Genomic DNA, 20,617 nt, shown 5'->3' with positions numbered 1-20,617 from the left:
CAGTGGGCTTCTTGGAAGAGGAGGCCCTAAGGACAAAGTGGCTCAAGAAAAACAATGTCCACCATTTGTACAGGAACTTTATTTTCAAAGCTCTCTCATGAAGCTCCCTGTGACGTTGGCGAGGCAAGTAGGATCACGCCCGTCTCCAGAAGAGGAGTCGAGGCTCAGGGAGGCTACGGCCCCACCTGGAGCTACGAAGGGGTAGAGCTGGGGTCAGAAGCCGGGCCTCGTGCCTCCCCTCCCAATGCCTGGAGCATCACACCGAGGAGAGGAAGGGGCAGGTGCCAGGTGAGGGGACCTGCAGGGACACCCCTGCACCGAGGGATGACTCTCCACGGCATGCACACACACCCCTTCTGACAAAATACCTCGAGCTCCTATCCTGGGCTAAGCTGCAGTTGGACAGTCAGGCTCACAGGTCCCCTGAGCCGCGTAAAGAACAGTCGGGGCAAGGGGGGTGATGACAAGTTCAAAACCAGCTCTGCCTACACCGTCTCTCCGAGCAGCTGGAAGGTTTTTGTCTCTTGTAAATCACAACTTTCGGCTGGTTCCCGGGGAGCCCAAGTGTTCCCTGGTGGCTGCAAGCTCAGCACATCCTCGCCCGACCACACCACACGGCTGAGCCAGGCTCATCGGCCGGCCCACCGGCTCCCCGCAGAGGGGGCGCCCGCCACCTGGCCACTCCGCTGCCGGAGGCCCCGCCGCCTGCCCTGCCGGTTGCTGGGAAAGGACGTGGGCCCGGGAGCAAACAATCTGCTTCATCTCACACTCTCATCCATCGTCCCCAGTCATTTTTTTAGCAATAGATCCAACCCTGCATAGTACGTCCAGCAAGGATTAGCAACTTTTGAATAATGGGGGGGAAATGAGGCCTGGACGGGGAAACTGGTGGAAGCTCATTCAGCTGCATGAGCAGAGCCAGGCCGGGACCCATCTCCTGCCCCCGTCCTGGGCCTGTCTGCGTGCCCGGACCAAGCCGTGCTGGCCACTGTCCTTTATCTGGAGCAACGGCACCTTCACCCTATGCGGACCCTTAGCCACTGAGACCCTTTCCTGGGTGACAGGTCGTTTTATTTTTTTTTTTTTTTAAGATTTTAATTATTTATTTGAGAGAGAGTAAGCAAGAGACAGAGAGAGAGTACAAGTCAGTGGAAAGGGGCAGAGAGAGAGGGAGATGGAGATCCCTGTTGAGCAGGGAGCCCAATGTGGGGACTCCATCCCAGGACCCTGGGATCATGACCTGACCCGAAGGTGGATGCTCAACCACTGAGCCACCCAGGGGCCCTATGGGGTGACAGTTTGAGGAAAGACCCACACAATCCTGAGAGGTAGCACAGTGGGGTATCAGGCATAGCCGGGAGCCTGAACTCTTAGGATTCAAATCCTGACTTTGTTGTGGGAGCTTGGACAGCTTGTGTGACCTCTCTGAGTCTCCACCGCGGGGATCACGACGGAACAGGCTTCCCATCACTGCGGCAAGGATTCAATGAGACCCCGCAGGTTAGCTAACTAGTAAGACGTATGTACTAAATAATTACTGTTATTATTTTTATTTTTAACCACAACAACCTATTTCTGCCATCCAAGACACAACACAAATTGCTTGTGCCGTGGTTGGTCGGCTGGTTCCTCCACCTTCTGAAAGGCCTCTCCTAGGGCTCCAGCCTGTCAAAACCCAACCACACGCTGCCACCTTTACTATAAATCTTTCTCTGTCCCTGTGCCCAAGACGAATTCCCTCTCCCTCTGAGCATTAGCAGCATCCGTAGCTCTTGCTCCCCACTTGCCTGGGATGAGCTGGGCATTTACCATTGGCCTCCTTCTTCATGCCTATGGGGGCTCCTTCAAAGCAGTGACCCCCATACCGGATCCCAAAGTTGTGGTTGAGGGCAGAGCTTGGGGTCAGGCACCAAGAAGTTCAAGCCCAATTTCCAGCTCATACAATGCTGTGTGAGCCTGTGCAAGTTGCTTATGCTCTCCGAGCCTCTGCGCCCCCCTCTGTAAGATGGGGGTTACATGGCCCACTTTCTGGGTTTGCCGTGAGGATTCAATGAGCCCTGTGGATGAAGTGCTTCCCTAGACACAGGGTAAGTGCAGAAGGAAAGAGAGTGACTGTTTGCCAGCTACCTTGAATATGCATGTCCCTATCCCCACCCCCGAGCGTGGCCTGGCACAAGTGTCCAGGACAGGCCATTAATGGCCCGCCCACACGACAGGTGGCACATCATCGTTATCATTAGTGTTATTATGGCAGCATCCAAAACGCCTGGCCCACCCCCACCCTCGTGCTCAGGGGCAGTGAGTCCACAGCCAGGGTAGCCACAGGCTCAGACGTGCCCAGGCAGGGGTCTCATGGGAGTGGCTACAGACCACAAGACCCCCCTCCCCCAAATGTGCACTCCTATGTTGCCCTGAAGAAAGACAGAGAGGAGGCAAGGCCACGGAAGTATCTAGGCCCTTCCAGGAATCCTGGGAGTCACCCTACCCCCGCTCCTAGAAGGAAGAGTAAAATCCCTACTCTGAGGTCACCAGGAACCCAGGGCTCCAGGCTCCTTGGTCCCAGTGTCTGATCACCTGGACAGAGAGTAAGTCTCCAGCTTTCCTCCAAAATCTCACGCCACCCCCTTCCGATGCCAACAGCCTCAGGGAGCGTCCGGACTGCCTCACTTTCTCTCCTTACGTCCTCGACCCCGGACTGTGGCAGCTGTGAGGCACCTGGAGCTCCTTCTCCGAACCTGAAGTCCAAGCTCTCAGTTCACCAACCCAGGACGATGCCCCTTCTTCCCCAGGCCCATGGGCACCAGGCACCTGCATGGGCAGAGCCCTCTTGAGCCCCTTCTGCAGCTGGCATTTGGGGTCAGGGCAGGCTTCGGTCTGGAATCCAACAGGAACTCTCTGGGGCCCCTGGGCAAGCTCGCCACCGTGGGCCTCAGCTCTCCCACCTGGAAACGGGGAGTGTTGGACGAAGGCAGTGGTCATCAGGGTGCCTTGCAGGAGGCCCTAGCTGTTCATCACAGGCCCTCAGAGGGTCCTTCAGGTTGGGGGTAAAAGCGAGGGTGAGGGATACAGGCTGTTACATCTCCCCACTGTCTCCCTCTGACCCTGACTTCATCCACAGATGATTTCCTCTCAGCATTATTATTGTCCAACACACTGTATATCTCCTGCATCGTTATTAGCTACCGGGCTCCCAGCCTCTGTGCAGGTGGTTGCCAGGAAAGCCCAAACCACGCTCAGAGCGCACACCCAACTGCTATTTGGGACCCTCTCACTGGACTCCCCGCATTTAACATCCCTCTAAAATCTTTGCCTCCGACCCCTGCCGAGGAACTACTCTGGGGGACCATGACCCCCCGTCCTCCGTGTCATTCCTAACGAACGCTTTGGTTCAGAGAAGAAACTTTCTCACCCTGTGAGTTTTGTTCATCCTCTCCTGAGACATGATTCTTCCCAGAACAGGCACAGGGAGGGGGGACAGCCCCCTCCAGGACCCCAGGTACACAGAATGTCCCCCAGGAGAGGCCAAAACCCCTCCCTGGCCCCCCCCTTACCCACCCCTCCCCACTTCTGCTCCAGAGCCCCACGCCCGCAGGTCTGGGCACCCCTGCGTGTCTGCAGCTCCCGCGGGGAGCCGTCCGAGTGCTTGCAGGCCCTCCGCTCCCCTGTCTACTGAGACGGCTAATGTGGGGTCGGCCCACCTGAAAATTGTCTCCCCGGGTCCAGACGGAACAGCTGGGCATTGATGGCGTTTGCAGGGAAATTAATCAGCGCCGACTGGCCGCGGTGCCAGCCGCTGCCTGGGCCCGATCCATCCTAATGAATCCCGAGCTCCCGCCTTAATGGCTCCTGACAAGACTAATTGAGTCACGCAGGTGATTAGCGTGCACATTATCACCTGAATTGTGGCTCAGGATGCTTTGGGGGTACCAAGGGGTCTGCTGGGGGGAGGTTGGCTCCACGTGCGCCGACCTTGGCGACATACGGAGGGTCCGGGAGCCAATGGGAGGGGGCTCAACGACATGCGCAGCATCCCCTCGTCCTCATGCCTTCTTCGTTCGTCCCTCTACACTCGTTCAGGTCTGCTGAGGCCTCTTTGACCCCCGCACTGCGCCCGGCACAGCGCACACAAGGGCCCAGCTTGCTCAGCTGCAAACTGGGGACAATGACGCCTCTCTGAGGCTCTCCGTCTACAGGAGGCCAGGTATTGAGAACCCTCATCAGAGGCCCTGGCAGGAGGCTGGCCGTCAATAAATGCTAGCTAATATTATCGCTCCACATCTCATATTCTACATAAATACTAAAATTATAATTAATTGTAATGTCGATATTAATAAAAGTAGTAAGTGAAAACGAACAGCCGATGGGGAGTTACACACAAATACCCACGGCGGAACTCACTGAGAGCTTTCAGAGAGGTGAAGAGAAACCGGGGGCGGCGGGGGGGGGGGGGGTGCAGGGATGGCTGCAGGCCTCCCGAGCAGGGTGACATCTGAGCTATGCCCTGAAAGATGAGTAGGAATTCACCAGACAGGAAGGAGAAAAAGCACTCCCTGCGGAGGGATGAGCATGGGAAAGGCACAGTGGGGAGACAGAGTGAGGCACTGGGGTGCGGAGTGTGTCCCCACGGCTGGAGATCAGGGTACCTGTGGGAGCAGAGGGTGACAGGCCGTGATGAAGTTTTCACTCCTTCCTTTAGGACCTTGGGAGGCTTTTGGTTGGTGGTGTTTAGGACTGGGATAGAAGGAGTGATGTTGGTGCCCAACCCCAGGGACGCCGTCCCCCTCCAGGACCTGAGGTACGAAGATTAGGGTCACAGCCAAGGTAGATGGATGAGGAGACCCCGCCGCTCACAGAGCTGCTCGGTCGGCCCAGTGCATCCATGCCAGGCCTCACCCTGCTGCTTCTGCATCTCTCCCTGGGGGAGATGGCACCCTGAGAGCCCCCAGCAAATATACCACATGCAGCCCCAGCAGGCTGCTGGGGTGATAAAAACAAGACCCCGGCACAGCGTGAGCTTCGTCATTCACAAGCACAGGCACGCTCAGCGTCTGTGCCATCTGGGGCACGCCGTCCCCTGGGCCCGCTTACTGGGCAGCCATCCCTGTCATCACCAACACCTCGCTCCTGACACCCTCGGGAGGGGAGCACCTGGCCTGGGACTGCGGGAGGGTGAGCAGGCTCAGAGCCAGCTCCAGACCCTGCCAGTTGGAACGTTCCCCGCCCCCCCTCCCCCAACAGGCTCGTACACTCCAGACTTCACTCCTTCCCCGAGGTACAAGCCACGCCCGGGGCTGGGCCCTGGGGACACAGAGATGGTCCAGGCCACCTGGAGGTACTGACCGGGCAACAGGAGAGGCAGATGAGCATCTGAGCTCTGTGACAGAGACTAACAGAGGAATGAAAGCTAAGGGAGCAGCACTTGAATCCTGCCTGGAGAAACACAGGAAGGCTGCAGGGAGGGGGCGGCGTCCGAACGTACCAGACCATCAGATCGACCAGCAGAGGCTCAGCACGTTCCAGGCCTCAGGAGCAGCAACTGTAGGCAGAGGTGGGAACCTGACTTTCATGCTCACAGAGCTGCACAGGGGCTGGTGTGGCTGGAGTGGAGTGAGCGGGGGTGAGGGGAGGAGATGGGGTCAGGTAGGAAGCTGGACCGCCGTCAGCCTTCCCGCCACTTTCATTCCAAGCAGGATGGGGGACATGAGCACACTTCATGACAGGCTCTGTCTTGGGTTCAAAAGCACCCCTTGAGCCCTCGGCTGTAGGGGTGGGAGAAGGCTATTGTAGGATAAGGGGGCAACTGAGACCGTTGTGAAGCTGCTGGGATAATCCACACCTGGACTGTGGTGGTGAGAGCAGAGGGGCGAGAAGTGAGAAGATTCTGGAAATATTTTGAAGATGGAGCCAACAGGATTTCCTGATGAACTGGATGCAAGGTGAGTGAGAAAGGGAAGACGCAGGGACGACCCTAAGTGTCTAGCCTGAGCAACCCGGTTTGGGGTAGGGGGTGTGGTGGTGGGGGGCATGTAGTTGCAATTGAGATGGGCAAGGCTGCAGGGGAACTAGGGTCTGGGGGGGGAAGGTCAGGAGTCCAGGCCAGGCGCACTGAGCCTGAGAGCCCGTCAGACATCCAAGTGGAAACACTGAGCAGAGAGGTAGGCACACAAGTCTGGAATGTTCCCTGCAAGGAGGCCCAGGAAGGAGATAGAAGCCGCCGACCTGTCGGTATACGGACAGGACCTGAAGCCATAAGATCAGAGGAGCCGGGCATAGGGCTAGAACTTGGGGAAGGCATACAGGAGCTGGGCCTGGGGCCCTGCCACGCTCCGAGGTGTGGGAAGTGTTCAGGAGCCAGGAGAGGAGGCTGGAAAGAAACAGCCAGAGAGCTGACGCCCTGGTGGAGAAGACCCAACTGCCAAAAGGCCACAGGTCTGAGAACTAAAGACTGGCTTTGGCCACCTGGAGGTCATGGGTGACCTTGACATGGGCCATAATGGTGAGTGTTTGTAGTGGATTCGAGAGGCCACCTAGAGGGAACACCCAGGAAGCGTCCAGCCCTCATCCTAAAGGTGCCAGGTGGCCATTCACCTGCTAAGGGCCAGGGCCACGGTGGGGGTGAGGCCACCAGCCCAACCAGGCATTGAGTCCTTGATCTGCCCTTGCTCTGCCCTTGCTCTGCCCCTCCCAGGCCAGCTCGGCTGCCTGTGACAGATAGTCACGTCTGGAGCAAGATGCACAGGGACAACGGGGCCCTGAATGTTAACGGGCCGGGGCCGGCGGGCAAGGCAGAGCTACTTGATGACTTCATTTTGCTCCTGTCTTCCCTGGCTGGGAGATGGTCCTCCAAAAGAACATCAGGCAGAGGGAATTGGAGCTGGAGATGGGTGAGGAGATAGAGTGACACATCGTAGCCTCGTAAGGGATGTGGGACAGCCGTGCTGTGCCCTCCCACCCCGCTCCCCAGCACGCGGCTGCTGGCCCGCTGGCCGGAACTGAGGCTGGAGAGCATGAAGAATGGAAAGGCTCAGAAGGTCTGGGGTGAATCCAAGTCCCAATCTCTAGCCCAGGAGAGAACATTCGCAGGAACTACACACCGACAGAGCCTGCAGCCAAGTCTACTCTGATTCTTAAAAGGAATTTGAAAACCCATTAGTTAAAACACTTTGTACACTACCTCGAGCCCTCAGTAAACACTGCTATTATAATAGCATGTTATACATATATAGTATATCATGTGTTGTATTACTATTATTAATCTGTAAGGCTCCAGTGGTCAGAATTAGGCTCAATCAATGGTGAGAGTTCTGGGGACAGATTTCAGATTAATATTAAGGAAGAATTTTTCATTCCCAGAACTGTCCCACAGCACAAAAATAAACTGTCTTATAGGATCATGAGCTCCCCATCATCATGCATTAAGCAGAAGCAAAATAATCAGCCCCAGGGCTGGAAGCTGGTCTGCCCATAGCTCTGACCTCCTGCCACTTTCAGACTGGCTTGGGCTCTGCCTCTAGCCGTGGATATTGACCACCCCACTGGAACCTGCTCCTCTATGCACCTGTCTGTCCCCACTGCAAAGCTCTGGCTGGCAGGACAGCTCAACCAGTCATCCTCGGGCCACACACAGGCTCTCCTTTCAGTAACAAAATATTCCAGGTATGGAATCCAGAGAAGGGACTAGCCCATCCCCACTTTGCAGGCTGGAGCACGGAGGTTCAGAAAGCAAAGGGCCAGTGAGAGCCAAGCCTCGAGGTCAAGCCTCTAGGCCACCCCCCCTTCCACATGGCAAGCAGGGGGCTAGTCCCTCAGACAAGTGTTTCAACCCTTACCCTCTCCCTGGCCTCTGCTGGTCCGAGGCCTATACCTTGTCATAACTGCGTGAGTCCATACCAACCTCTGAATGGCCCAGGGCCACACAGGTGATAGCACACAGGGGAGGGCTCCAGGCCTGTTATCTGAGGGCCTGGAGATACACTGGGCCAGCAGGAATGCCCAAGCCAAAGCCCACAGGACCCGCCTTCCCCATGCCCTCTCATCGGTGAGATGGGAGATAAGGCCCAGAGAGGGGAAGCGGCGTGCCCAAAGCCACACGGTGAGAAACAAAAGCTGAATCCATGACTTTCAGGCCAAAGCTTCCTGCCCCATCCTGATGCCAGGGGAAGGGAGGACGCCAGGAGGGTATGGGCCAGCTTTGCAGCAGCCCCTGCCTGGAGAGATGAACAGAGCTGTCTTCCAGCTCACTGAGCCCTCTCTCATTCCTACGGTCCCCTAGAGCCAGGGATCAATCCCCACTGCACCAGATGGACGCCCCTGCTGTGACTGCCAAGCGCAGCCTTAATGGGGCCATGTCCTAGGAGTTGCTCCGGGAAGCCGATCGATGCTAGCGTTTGCAGAAGACAATCAAGAGCCAGAGCCAAAGGTAACTAGAGCGGGGCCTGCTGCAGGGCTCACTGGGGTGGGGGCGTCCAGCCTAGGGCTTATGACCATCAGCACTGGCCAAGCAACATCCGCCACACCCCACCACCTTCCCCGCACCACAGGCCTCCAAGAACCCCATACTCGGGGCTGGGCAGGGTCACAGATGGGGTGGCAGAACCAGCACCGCACACCTGAGAGCAGCCTTCACGTCTCCTGGCCCGCAGCTCTGGTCCATTAGTGGCTGGCCACACCTCTGCCTCAATGGCCTACCTGTCCCAAATAGATTCCCTCCAACATAAAGCAATGTCCAGAATGACGGGGTTAGAACAGACACTTCTAAAGATTAGCTGCAGGAAACAGCGTGTGAAGGAACAGAAAGGGAGCCTTTCGGGACCCTGCTCAAGGGCCACCACCTCCCAAAAACCTTTCCTGCTTCCTCCTGCCTCTGCTCTGTCCCCTGAGGAACACCCCTTTCTCTTTCAATCCTCCACTGGGACTTGATCAGACATCTAGCCCAGCCCCCATCACTGTGGCACTGACTTCTTTATCCCTCCGTCCAATTCCTGTCTGGGTGCATGGCAGCCAGGCCCCAGCACAGAGGGTGCACATCCTCTATATCTGATAAACTGCTGAATGAACCGAAAGAGCCTCTAATGATAATAAAGGCTGCTAACATTCATTCATTTGCTGAGCCACATATGCTAGGCACCTACTATCCTACCTCTGCATCAGCCCCATGCTGGGCCTGGGCTGTGGGGAGAAACCCCAGACGAATCGAGAAGTCCATATACATGCCCTGACACAACCCAGAGGGGAGGAAACAGCTCAGCAGCATCTCCAAGAGACTTCTAGGTACCCTCTCCACCCTCTAGAAGGTGGTAAGCCTGTAGAAGAACATTCCAGAGAGGCAGGCAGCCTCCTTCTCGGACCACCCTTTAAATACCTACATCCACAAATCCAGCCTTTCATTCCTGATCCATGGGGGCTGCTAGTCACCTAAAGAGCTGCCACATTCCACAGAGGCCCCCATGGGCCCTAGAAATGAAATGCCACTGGACCGTGGGGATAATCCCCACAATAGTCAGAAATACACCTGCTATGCCCCGCACCCACCTGGATAAAAGCTTCCACCAGGAAGAAGGGAGGGGAAGACCTCTTAGGGGGCTGCTGTCATGCCACCAGCAACAGCAGGAGAGAGTCTGGGGCCTGTTAAGGCTCCCCTCTTGAAGCAGAGATTTTCTTTGAAGAATTTCGCATCTACTCTATCAGACATCTATACTTGGTTTTACATAAAAGAGTGTTTAAAATGTCCTCTGAGTTAAATATCTTTACACCCCTCCACTATCCAGACCATCCCACTTTATTCTCAAGGACAAGCGAAGCTCCAGAAAGATGCACCACGCCAACCCCAGATGCACGCTGCTTCTGCTGCACAGCCCCACCCCCAGACCCACGGGGTAGGCACACCTGAGCTGAAGAAGCCCCAGATGGCAGGCACTTTACCTAAAACAACACCAATAAGAATGAGGACTGAGGAGGCAGTGTGGATAGAGGTGGGAGGGACTTTTCCAGGCACCGCTGCTTGCACGCATGCTCATAGGAACAAGCATGTTCCTGTCAGCACAGCTGCAAGATGGGTTTGTCCAATTCAACCCCCATTTCTTAAGAAGCTTCTGGTCCCCAGAGCCGAGCAAAGGCCATGGGGCTATGGGTGCACACCTTCAGTTGCAGGTGTAGAAGCCAGGCACCCAGGAAGAAGATCATGGGGACAGAGCCGGGTCATGAAGGGATTCATGCTGGGTGGAAGGAGCTGCTTGTGATCACCTCCTAAATAGTTAATTTTGTTTTCCTCATGACAAAAACAGGCACACTCCACACAGAAAACCCAATGACCACGGAAAAGCGCAAAAGGCTATGAAACAAACTCTCTGACAGCCAGCGTCTTTAAATTATCACAAAGAGGAACGAGCCATTCTGTAGAACAAAACTAGTGCAAAAGTGAAAGTCAACTGACTTGGGCTCAGTGTGATAAATCCTTGGACACTCAGAACTCCCCTATGTTGGAAGAGGAACAGCCCGGGAAATACTGAGCGTCCCATCCCCAGGGACAACCAAGGAGGGGCCATATGAACACCCATCAGAGACACCATGCAAGAGGCTCCAATAATGGGTGGAAGATGGGCTCAATCTCTAAGAGCCCCTTCACTTGGGGGGAGAGGAGCCCACCCCATACCTCCCGGCATGCCCAGCTGCAGACCCTGCGCCAACTCACCCACGGGCGTGTCCTCGCTGATCAGCAGGTATGTGTCAAAGAAGTGGTTGGTGAAGAAGGGCAGTCGGTTCACCTGGCCTGGAAGTCAGAGGACAAGAGTGTCAGGCAAGTACCCTCATGCCAGCTTCTGTAAGGAGACACAGGGTGGGGGCTGCAGAGAGCATGAGCCTGGGTCCGCTGCCACGGCCACCTTCCCAGGACCTCAGCAAGTCACCATCCCCCCTCTGGGTAAGTGGGAAATAATGCCGGTAGGGAGGGTGAATGGTCAGCGAGGCCACTAACTCCATGTGGCCATTATATCCCGGGCCACGCTGAGACACGCCAAAGCATAAAATACATGCAGGATTTCAAAGACTTTCTATGAAAAAATGGGTGTAAAATATCCCATTAACCTTTTATATTGATTATGTGTTGAAATAAAAATATTGCAGATATATTGGGTGCAACTTCTTATTTAAATGAGTTTCTTTTCTAGTGCAGTTCCTAGAAAAATCTCAACTCACACACACATTGTATCCCTATCGGGCCACCTGGCTGCAGATGGCACACGAGCGTGTCAGGGCCCCGGGCGAGGTGCCTCCATGGCTACGAGCCTAGTGCCCAGGGCAAGGCGTGGCACTCGGGAGCCCTCAGTAGGTATTTGTCGTGTGAAGGAGCGGCCAGCCCACCCCACAGGATGAACAGCCACCACTGCCATCTCCAGAACCCTCCTCCACGCTGGCCACTGACGTGCCCCTCCATTCACCTTCACGCTTTGGCGGGGCTTATCATCTCCCCGTCTCACTGCGGAGAAGAACAAGGCTTGTAGGGAATAAGTAGTAACTTGTCCAGGATGAGTGAGTGGCACAGGCCTTTGGGGGTCCCTGGGTGGCTGGCCCCATACGCCACCCTAATGGGCTTGGGGAAACGGCCAGTTCTGGAAGGAGTTGGGGGTGGGACCAGCATGAACTGAGGAATTTAGTGACTCCGAAGATACCCTTTGTTCCATGAGTCCCCTGTGTGAGGCCCCCCAAGGCCGGCTTCACCTGTCCCCCGAAACCCCCTCTTCATGGCCTTCAGTAGTGTAGTATAATAAAAAATACATTCGGTCTTTGTCCCAGTTCCTGGCCCAGGGCTTCAAAACTCCTTAGAATTTCCAGAGCAAGAGGAATTGTCTTTTGTCCTTTATATGGAGCCCCTGTGGAGCACAGCTGAGTTTATGGGACCGCGAGGACCCCGGGTGGGGCTGGTGGGCAGAAAGACCAACTGGTTAGAGGGGGGTTACTGGTTAGAGAGTGGGTGCTTTCCCCCACCCGGACCTCCAGGGAGGGGAGGGGGCTGGAGATCTGATGAGTGTCCAGGTTGAAGGCGTCCACGTGCTGGGAGGGTGGCCTACCTGGAGAGCACACGGCAGCTCCACCCTGCCCTCGCCCCGCTCCCATCTGGCCGCCCTAGGTCGTACCCTTTGTATTAACCCAGCAAATGTAAGCCAAGTGCCTCCCTGAGTTTTGAGAGTCCGTCTAGCTGATCAAACCTGAGGAAGGGGGGGTGGGGTCCCAGGAACCCCTGATTTATGGCTGGTAGGTCAGAGGGCAGAGGGGCATCGTTTCCTCCTCCTCGTAAATCTGCTCAGAATGATGCCATTTCTGATTCCTCAAACCTTCTGGCCACTGTCTCACGTCCTGGCTGGGACTGCTGACCCTTCGGCCTTTACCTGTCCAATTCCTATTCATTCTTCAAGTTTCATCTTAGACGCCTCTTCTTCCAGGAAGCCCTCCTCGATCACCATCACTACAAACCTGAACTCACACACATTCCTCCCCCCTCTCAGATCAGGAATCCAGAGCCCCTCACTCATATAACAGCCTCAGAAAGAGGCCAACGGTCAGGGGTCTTGCCTTTGTTCGGAATGTCACTGGGCTTCTTTCTAGCCACATGATCGTCCCATGCCTCAGTTTACCCAGGTGTAAAATAGCAACAGTAAGACTTACTACTTCATGGTGGTCCTGAGGATTAAGTGAGATTACACACACATACACACACACACACACACACACACACACACACACGCTTATCCATGCCCCAGCACACAGCAAGCATGGGAACTACTATTAATATTGGTATTTTTTTTAAGATTTTTTAAAAATTTATTTATGATAGACAGAGAGAGAGAGAGAGAGAGAGGCAGGGACACAGAAGGAGAAGCAGGCTCCATGCAGGGAGCCTGACGCGGGACTCCAGGATCGCGCCCTGGGCCAAAGGCAGGCGCTAAACCACTGAGCCATTCAGGGATCCCCTAATATTGGTATTAATAACAGTGCCACCCACTCAGCCAGAAGGGCATGCTTTGGATCACCAAGCGGAGCCTTGGGCTCCAGGAGGGGACTCAGGCTGAACCCAGGCAGAAGGCTCGGGGTGCCCAGAGAATATAGGGGAGGGATTGGGCAGCAGGGGGAGGACACCAGTGAGGAAAACCGTCACCTGCAGCAGCATTATTCATTTTAGAATTTTCTTTTACAGGACCTGCGGATAATCAGCTGCGGAGAGCACCGCACGCATGAGTAGCTAGCTGGCAGGGCCTCGGGGGGAGGTGTCCCCTGCCACATACCAAGCAGGGCCCATGTTCTCAGAACAGCCCTGCTGCCCCCGGGGGCCCTGTGGCCCTGGGCTACCAGTGGAGCACCTGGGGACAGACCAGGCGGGGGCGTGTGGTAGGTGATGGGGACACAGGGGTCTTCAGTGATGGAGAGTCCCAGCTTCGGGTGCCCATGACCCACTCCTCTGTCCGGACCCCCGCCCACCCCACACACCTGACCCCCATGAGTCTACGTCCTCTGCTCGCTCTGCCCTGGTGGCTTCTCCCCACCTTCCTGGCCACTCACACTGATCATCCCCTGCACAGTTCCCGGGGACCCCCCAGCTTGGAACACCACAAACGCCGCTGCGCAGCGTCCTGCTTCTAACCACAGGCCCGGGGGGACGAGGGAGCGGGGAGGCTCCGGAGAACACAACATCCCAACGACAGAGATTCGGGAAGGGCGTGGAGGAGGGCAGTGTCCTGGCCCCGGGCACCTGATCCCAGAATGCCTGGCATCAGGCACAATTTGGGGATGCCAGGCCAGGAAGCGCTGACTTCCCTCAGAGTCGTGGGGTGGGGGATTCCTCTTTGGGCCTGACGAACCTTGGCGAATGGCAGAGCCTTGAGGCAGCTGGGCCTGAATCCAGCCCACACCTGCCTCCCCAGGTGTCTGATTGCTCATGGAGGGGCTGGAGACCCCTATGGGGGGGGGGGGCATGACAAGGGAGGAACCCCAGGCAGAGAGGACAAATGTAGGGGCCTTACATCTTCTGCCAGTCGCTGCTGTGCGGCCTTAGGTAAAGCTCTCTGTCTCTCTGGCCCCCATTTCTAAGCCTCAGGGAAAAAGCCCTGCCCTGCCCTGCCCTCTCACCCGCCTCCCCGCCAGGGGCGTCCTGTGCACTGCGTCACTGTGGCTGCAGGGTGGTCCACGGGAGCCCGGGGGTCAGAAGCCTGACACGCTGCTGTCGGTTACAAAAGTGGGTAGCCCCAGCCAGGACCCTCAGGCCTGGGGACCAATGGCATGACCTAGCAGGGTACTCAGAGGCCAGGCCAGACAAGGATGGGCCAGGGCAGGCCTGCTCAGGCCTTCACCTCCTGCCTTCCTGACCGGCCCGCAGATGGGGAACACACTGAGGCCAGACGGAGAAGGGTAGCAAGCTTCGGCAGAGAGAAGATGACGGGCTGACGAGGGGGTCTGACATCTGAGGGGCGGGGTGGTTAGGCCGGGATCCTGACCCACCTCTGAGCACCCAGGATGGGAGGAGAGACCCACTAGGGCTGCGGGGCAGATGCAAGGTGGGGAGAGGTAATGTGGGATGGTCTGGGGGACAAGGGAAGGGTTAGGGGTCAGGAGCTGGTGTTGGAAGGGCAGGGTGCGAAGATGGTGTCCTTCAGTCCCTAAGTCAGCCATGGTCTCACCAAGCCAAAGGAACGACGCTGGCCACCTCCGTCCACCTCGGACAGGGACCAGGAAGAAGGGACTGTACCCAGCATGAGAGACCGCGCCCCTCACATACATGCAAAGCAGACTAACGCCCCCCCACCGCTCCCCAACTCCGAGAGCTGGTTTTGCCAGAGTTGCTGGGTGCTCTCAGGCAACTTGCTTAACTTTTCTGTTTCCTGTGCCCCGTTCTGCGTCCCCCAGAGAAAGATACAGCTCCTAATCAAAGAGCTAACACTTATTTAGCACCTAATATGGGCTGGGAGCTATTCTACGTGCTTGATAGGTGCGTTAACCCAACGGATCATCCTGACAACCGAAGGAGGGGAGTCCTATTGTCCTTCTGACTTTAGAGATAAAAAAGCTGAAGGCCAGAGAGGCTAAGGATGCCCCCCCAAGGGAGGCCACTGGAGAAGTGGGGCTGGAACCCAGGAGTCCTGGCTTGGTGCTGCTCCCTGGGGCCCACCTGAGATGCACGAGCCCTCTTGCATCCCCAGAGCTCAGGAGGAAAATGCCACCTCTACGGAGGATACAGCCAAGCTCTCAGCGCCTGTTTTATTTTTACATCTGTATTTGTTCTCGACAGAGGGGGAAGGGCTCCAGCGGCCAAGGTCATGGAGCCCCTGGGGAGGCAGGGGAGAGTGTCCTTCTAGCATCCGGCAGAGCCAGAGGGTCAGAGCTGCGTCAGCTGCCCCCGCTGAGGCCTCCCCGCATGGGGCTCAGAGGGGTACCCTGACCAAAGCTCCCCAAGGAGGATCAGAGACCCGGACTGAGGCTCAGCCACGCCCCGCTCTGCATGCCCTTGGGCCAGCTGCTTTTCCAGGTGTCCCTATCTCTGCAACGTAGGTGAGGGGTTGAGAGGGTCTGAGAGCCCCTCTGGCTCTGCCCCGAGACTCTGTGAGGCTCTGTTGTAAGCCCGGGCTGCCTGACTGGAAGTGAGCCCCCCTCACAGAGGCAGGCCAGCAGAGACCCTTCCAAACTCCGCGGCCAGCAGAGGGGACCTCTGGGGGGCTCTCAGGCAGCCTGCACCAGGCTGGCTTCCTCCAGAGACTCCCTGGCTCCCTAGAGTTATCAAAGGACCTGGCCTCACTCAGAAACGTGTTTGCCCATGTCACCAGGCACACCGTGCCTGTAGCTCTTCCCCAGGGACACCCTGGCCCCAGGGGACACTGTGCCAGCCCTGCCTGTGGTCCTGGCCTTCCTTCAGCACGGCCCAGAGCTGCTTTGCTCCTGGCCACCAACTGTCCGGGAGCCAAGGGACAGGAAGATGCCCGGGTCTCTCCTGGCCTCCTCCATGGGCACCGGAGCTGTCGCCGATCTGGCTGCCGCCAGTGCCAGGGCAAGGAGGGCAGGTCCTCCCAGCAAGGGGAAAGGGCTCCTCACAGCCACACCTAGGCTCAAGCTGTTCCCTCCTCCGGGATTCCCTTCCTCCTGCTCCCCTAAAGCTTCTTCTCAGTCTTCAAAGCCCCGAGTAAATGTTTCCCTCTGTCTGGGTCCCACCTGTCCCCGCAGGCCCAATGAGTCTTTTCTCCTGATGGGCTTCTCTCCTCCTGTATTCCCACTCGCTCCCCTGCATTCCATGTAGTAAATCCTAGCTGTGTCCCCTCCCACCCCCACCTCCACCCCCGGTTGGTTCTGGATTCCTGGAGCTCACAAGCCATTGCTTGCACACCCCAGCACTGGGGATAGCAGACACACACAGTGTCCCACGGCAGGTGCTCAAAGGGCCGCTGTGAAACTGAAGAGAACCGGCCAGTCCCCACATCCCGCAAGGACGGTTCTAGCACCCATGCCTCCTACCCCTAGAGCTCACCTATTTCTAAGGCTCCTCCCCTCCCTTCACAGGGAGGCTGGTACTTTCAGCCCTGTGAGTGCTGTGGAAACAACTGAGGCCCAGGGGACGGTGGCTCAGCGGTTTAGCGGTTTAGTGCCTGCCTTTGGTCCAGGGCATGGTCCTGGGATCTGGGATCGAGTCCCACCTTGGGCTCCCGGCATGGAGCCTGCTTCTCCCTCTGCCTGTGTCTCTGCCTCTCTCTCTATGTCTATCATGAATAAATAAATAAAATCTTAAAAAAAAAAAAAAAGAAAAAAACAACTGAGGCCCAGAGACGGAAGTGTGTGCCCAGTCACAGGGAAGTGTATGCACAGCAAGGCAAGGTCTGCAGCCCTCTCCCAACCCCTGTCCCAGAGCACAAACCCCACGGGGCAGGAAGGGCAGAGGGCTGGACTTACCCCAGCATCCAGAGATCAGCACAAACAGCCAGCCCACGAGGCAGCTGGTGGCAACGTGGCACCTCATGGCTCCTAGGGACACAAGGAAGGAGAGGGTGAGAAGCCTGCTCTTTGAGCCCCTCCCACACCTCCCCACCCCTGCAGCCCCAGGGAGATCAGGCCCCAGAAAGAGGAAAGGGAATCAACTCACATGGGGGGTGGGGAGGAGAGGAGGGGAGCGCAGCAGGGAAAGAAGAGAGGGTCTGCATCACTGGGTTTCATCATCGTCCGGGGCTGGGTATGACACAGTGGCCTGGGCTGGGGGCGGTGGCAATGGTGCCCCCCAACCCCCACCCCGGAGCAAGCTCAGCTGCCGGCACAGAAACTCGTGACTGAGGCATTTGGGGCTCGGTGGGACGAGGGGTTTGCTGCCTGGGCAGCCCCAGGAGTCAGGGGGCTTGGTTAGTCTGGGGACAGGGATAGGAGATGGGTGCTGAGTGTGAAGTCAGGGGTCGAAGAGAAGGCCTGCAGGCCCAACACCCCGGGTCCCCTCCCCAAGTGCCCAATGGGCCTGTCTTTTCCCGCTTTTTATGTCACTGTATTATCTCATAAACTCGGATATGAAATGAGGCAGCAGGCCATGGTGTACAAAGAGGCACAGAGAGGGAAAGTAACGCACAGGGCTCCACAGCAAGCCTGTGGGGAAGCTGAGGCCAAATTCCTAGGGGCTCAGAGCAAAACTCCAGAGAGATCTGCCGCCCCCCCACCCTGAGGACAGCTAGGTGAGATCCCACCTCTAAGGGTGTCGGGGAGGGTGGCTGCGCCTCCCACCAGCGCAGTGGCCCCGTAACAGCAGGGTCACTGTTCTCTGGCTCCTCCTTACCCTCACAGCAGCCCAGGGACGGGCCTCCCAGAGACCAGCAGTGACACCGGGAGGGACCCGCTGCTCAGTTGGGAACCCCTGCCTGTCTCTAAAATGCCAGCCCTGTTGGTGCAGGGACACAGCGCGCTCACCTCTGCACCGCCTCAGGGCCTACCTAGCCAAGGGCCCACACATCATCCTCTAGTTCCACAATTTGCTCCGAGACTCCTGGCTAATGGGTGCAGGGGTCAGAATCTGGACCCAAGTCCAGCACCACCCCCCTGGGCGATGAGTGATCCGGAAAGACACGGAGGTGAACGGGAGCTGAAGGGCAGGGATCTTTGGAAAGCCTTCCTTGCAAAGATTTTCTTTGCAAAGATCCATCTCTGAAAGATCTAGGGGCGAGAGATTCCAAATGAGTCACAAGGTCTGATCCCTGAACTCCAGACCTGGAGCAGCCTTTGTCACCCCGGGCCCTGAGTGGCCTATGACATGAAGGGGCCAGAGTTCCTGCCATACACACCATGCCGTGGCCTGTGACGCCCCCTGGTTTCGACCCTCCTAACACCGTATTTAAAACGGCCTGATTACTAGGCAGGAAACAGGAATTTGAAGAATAAAAGATTCCAAGATGTACTTAAATAATAAAAGATGCCCCCCTCCACCATAGATTCCTGTATTTCCACCCCCTTGAGCTTCGGGACGTTAACAGCCCATCACAGGGTTATGAACCGATATGCTATAGGGACCAGGCCAGGAATATAAATGAGGGAGATGCCAGTGGGTGGGGATGATGGCCACTCAGAAGCCACAGGCTCTGTCCAAAAGTGGCAGCCACTGTTGTGTTCCAGCCAAGAGGGAACGGACGGGGCGCGGGCCCAGTGTGGCCAGAGCTCCTGATTCTTCTCAACGAAAACCCGGCAATCTGGCTTTTTATCTGAATTCAATTGTTAAATGTTGGCAAATAATTTCATTTTTATGAGCCTAACAGGACGTGTCTGATGGCCGGAGCGGACAGGCTGGGCTGGGCACACATCCGACCAGGCCCTCCTCCGCACCCAAGCAAACATGTTCGCATTACACACACGTATGGAGCAGTGCGGCTGTGTTTATCTTTAGACTAATGGAGTCTGCCTCTACACAAAAGAAACTTGCTTTTCTCACATCATGATATTTCACGGATGACCCTCCAGGTCAACACTGCTCCATCGACACCCTCCTCTTTAGGAGCCAAATCGTAGTTCAGAGTGCGGATGTGCAGGTGAGAGACACAAGCATCCCCTACTGTTGGGCATGTGGGCGTTTCCAGGTTCCCACCACCGCAGGCAAGGCCACAACAGCAACCCCCCCCCCCACCCCGCATGTCATTGTGTGAGGACTTGGGTTGCTCCTGAACGTGGCTCTCCAGCTGTGGCATTACTGGGCTGATGAGCTACAACACCGAGCATGTATGTAAACCTCTAGCAGACATGGCCATGTTCTGTTCTGGAAAGGTTGTGGCAATTGCCTCTCCCTCCGGCAGCACACGAGAGGACCTCTGTGCCCACCTGGAAGTGATCCCTCTTTTAAATGGCTGCCAATCGGACGCATGACAAATGGTATGGCATTGCTGCTTTCATTTGCATTTCCCTAACTACTAGTGAGGTTGAGCACGATGCCTTTTTCTAAATCTTCAAAGCACTTTCCATCTGTTATCCTGCGTTAGCCTACCATATCCTGCAAAGAAGCTGGCCAGCACTGCCAGCATTATCCCTGATTTACAAGTGGAGAAACCGAGGCACAGGGCAATTAAGTGACAATCTGACACCTCCCGGTGAGTGAGTGCCTTAAAAAAAAAAAAAAAAACTCCAGTCCTCTGCCTTTCCAAACCAGATGTTATAAGAATTAAACAACATCTGCCAAAAACATCATCCACAAATAGCTGGGGAGTGCAGCCATTCTGTGCTGGGTGTTGCAGGAAGTTTGCAGTGGAAGGAAGGAAGGAAGAAAACCAACACGTACTGGGACAACTCCCACGGACCAGGGATTTTCAGAGGTGTCATTTCATTCAGTCCTCCCAAATGTCTCTATAATGTAAAAACTATTGTCCCCATTTTACAGAGAAGGAAATTAAGGCTCAGAGAGGTCCCTCCAGGGTTGGAACTGGCTCCCTCCCACTGTGCCACCATCACCCATCCCCTATACACCACCCACCCCACTTCCTAATGTATCAAAGGGAAGGGCCCTGCCTTTCGACACGCAACACAATAGACACAGGATGAATGTCTGCAAAGAAGTGTGCACATGTGGGGCACCTGGGTGGCTCAGTGGTTGAGCGTCTGCCTTCAGCCCAGGGCCTGATCCTGGAGTCCCAGGATCAAGTCCCACATCGGGCTCCCTGCATGAAGACTGCTTCTCTCTCTGCTTATGTCCCTGCCTCTCTCTCTCTGTGTCTCTCATGAATAAGTAAATAAATAAATCTTAAAAAAAAAAAAAAAGGTGCGCACATGTGCACAACACACACCCATGCAAAATGCATCTCCTTTCCACAACACTGGCTCGCTCAGGCTCTGACACTGCCAGGCTCACACTGCCAGGCACACTGTCCCCAACCCGTCTCCCGAAATGTCTGCTTCCCCTTTGGAGGCAATCATGCCAACTGGGGCCTCTCTTCCATGGGTCGACGGCAGCCAAACACAGCCGGAACTTTGCAGGGGTTGGTGGGGCCACCCCCCGAAGCAGGTCGAAGCAGGGGCAATGTTTGCTCTCTGCTGACTCTCAGCTTGGGACAAGGTAGCCTAGACAGGAGATCCAGGGGGGACCCAGGCTCCGAAGGCTGAAGCAGAGCAGTTGGGCAAAGGAGAGTCCCTCCGGCTA

At 56.4% G+C, this 20,617-nt stretch overlaps 1 protein-coding gene across 6 annotated transcripts in view; it reads right to left on the bottom strand.

Annotated features, from left to right (window-relative positions):
* CDH23 (cadherin related 23) overlaps positions 1 to 17,038 on the bottom strand; it is a 365,507-nt gene extending 348,469 nt beyond the window's left edge. For all 6 annotated transcript variants that reach the window (XM_038534255.1, XM_038534260.1, XM_038534256.1 and 3 more), the window contains exons 1-2: positions 16,921 to 17,038; positions 10,691 to 10,768 (exon numbers count right to left, since the gene is read on the bottom strand). In XM_038534255.1, coding sequence (XP_038390183.1) covers positions 10,691 to 10,768; positions 16,921 to 16,987 — 145 coding nt within the window. In that variant the 5' untranslated portion in view covers positions 16,988 to 17,038. The remainder of the gene's footprint in view (positions 1 to 10,690; positions 10,769 to 16,920) is intronic.
* Positions 17,039 to 20,617: the final 3,579 nt, after the last annotated feature.

The sequence above is a fragment of the Canis lupus genome, chromosome 4 (genome assembly GCF_011100685.1).
Source record: "Canis lupus familiaris isolate Mischka breed German Shepherd chromosome 4, alternate assembly UU_Cfam_GSD_1.0, whole genome shotgun sequence".
In the NCBI taxonomy this organism is placed as follows: Eukaryota; Metazoa; Chordata; class Mammalia; order Carnivora; family Canidae; genus Canis; species Canis lupus.
Note: the sequence above shows the minus strand (reverse complement) of the source record. Positions and strands in the feature narration are given on the sequence as shown.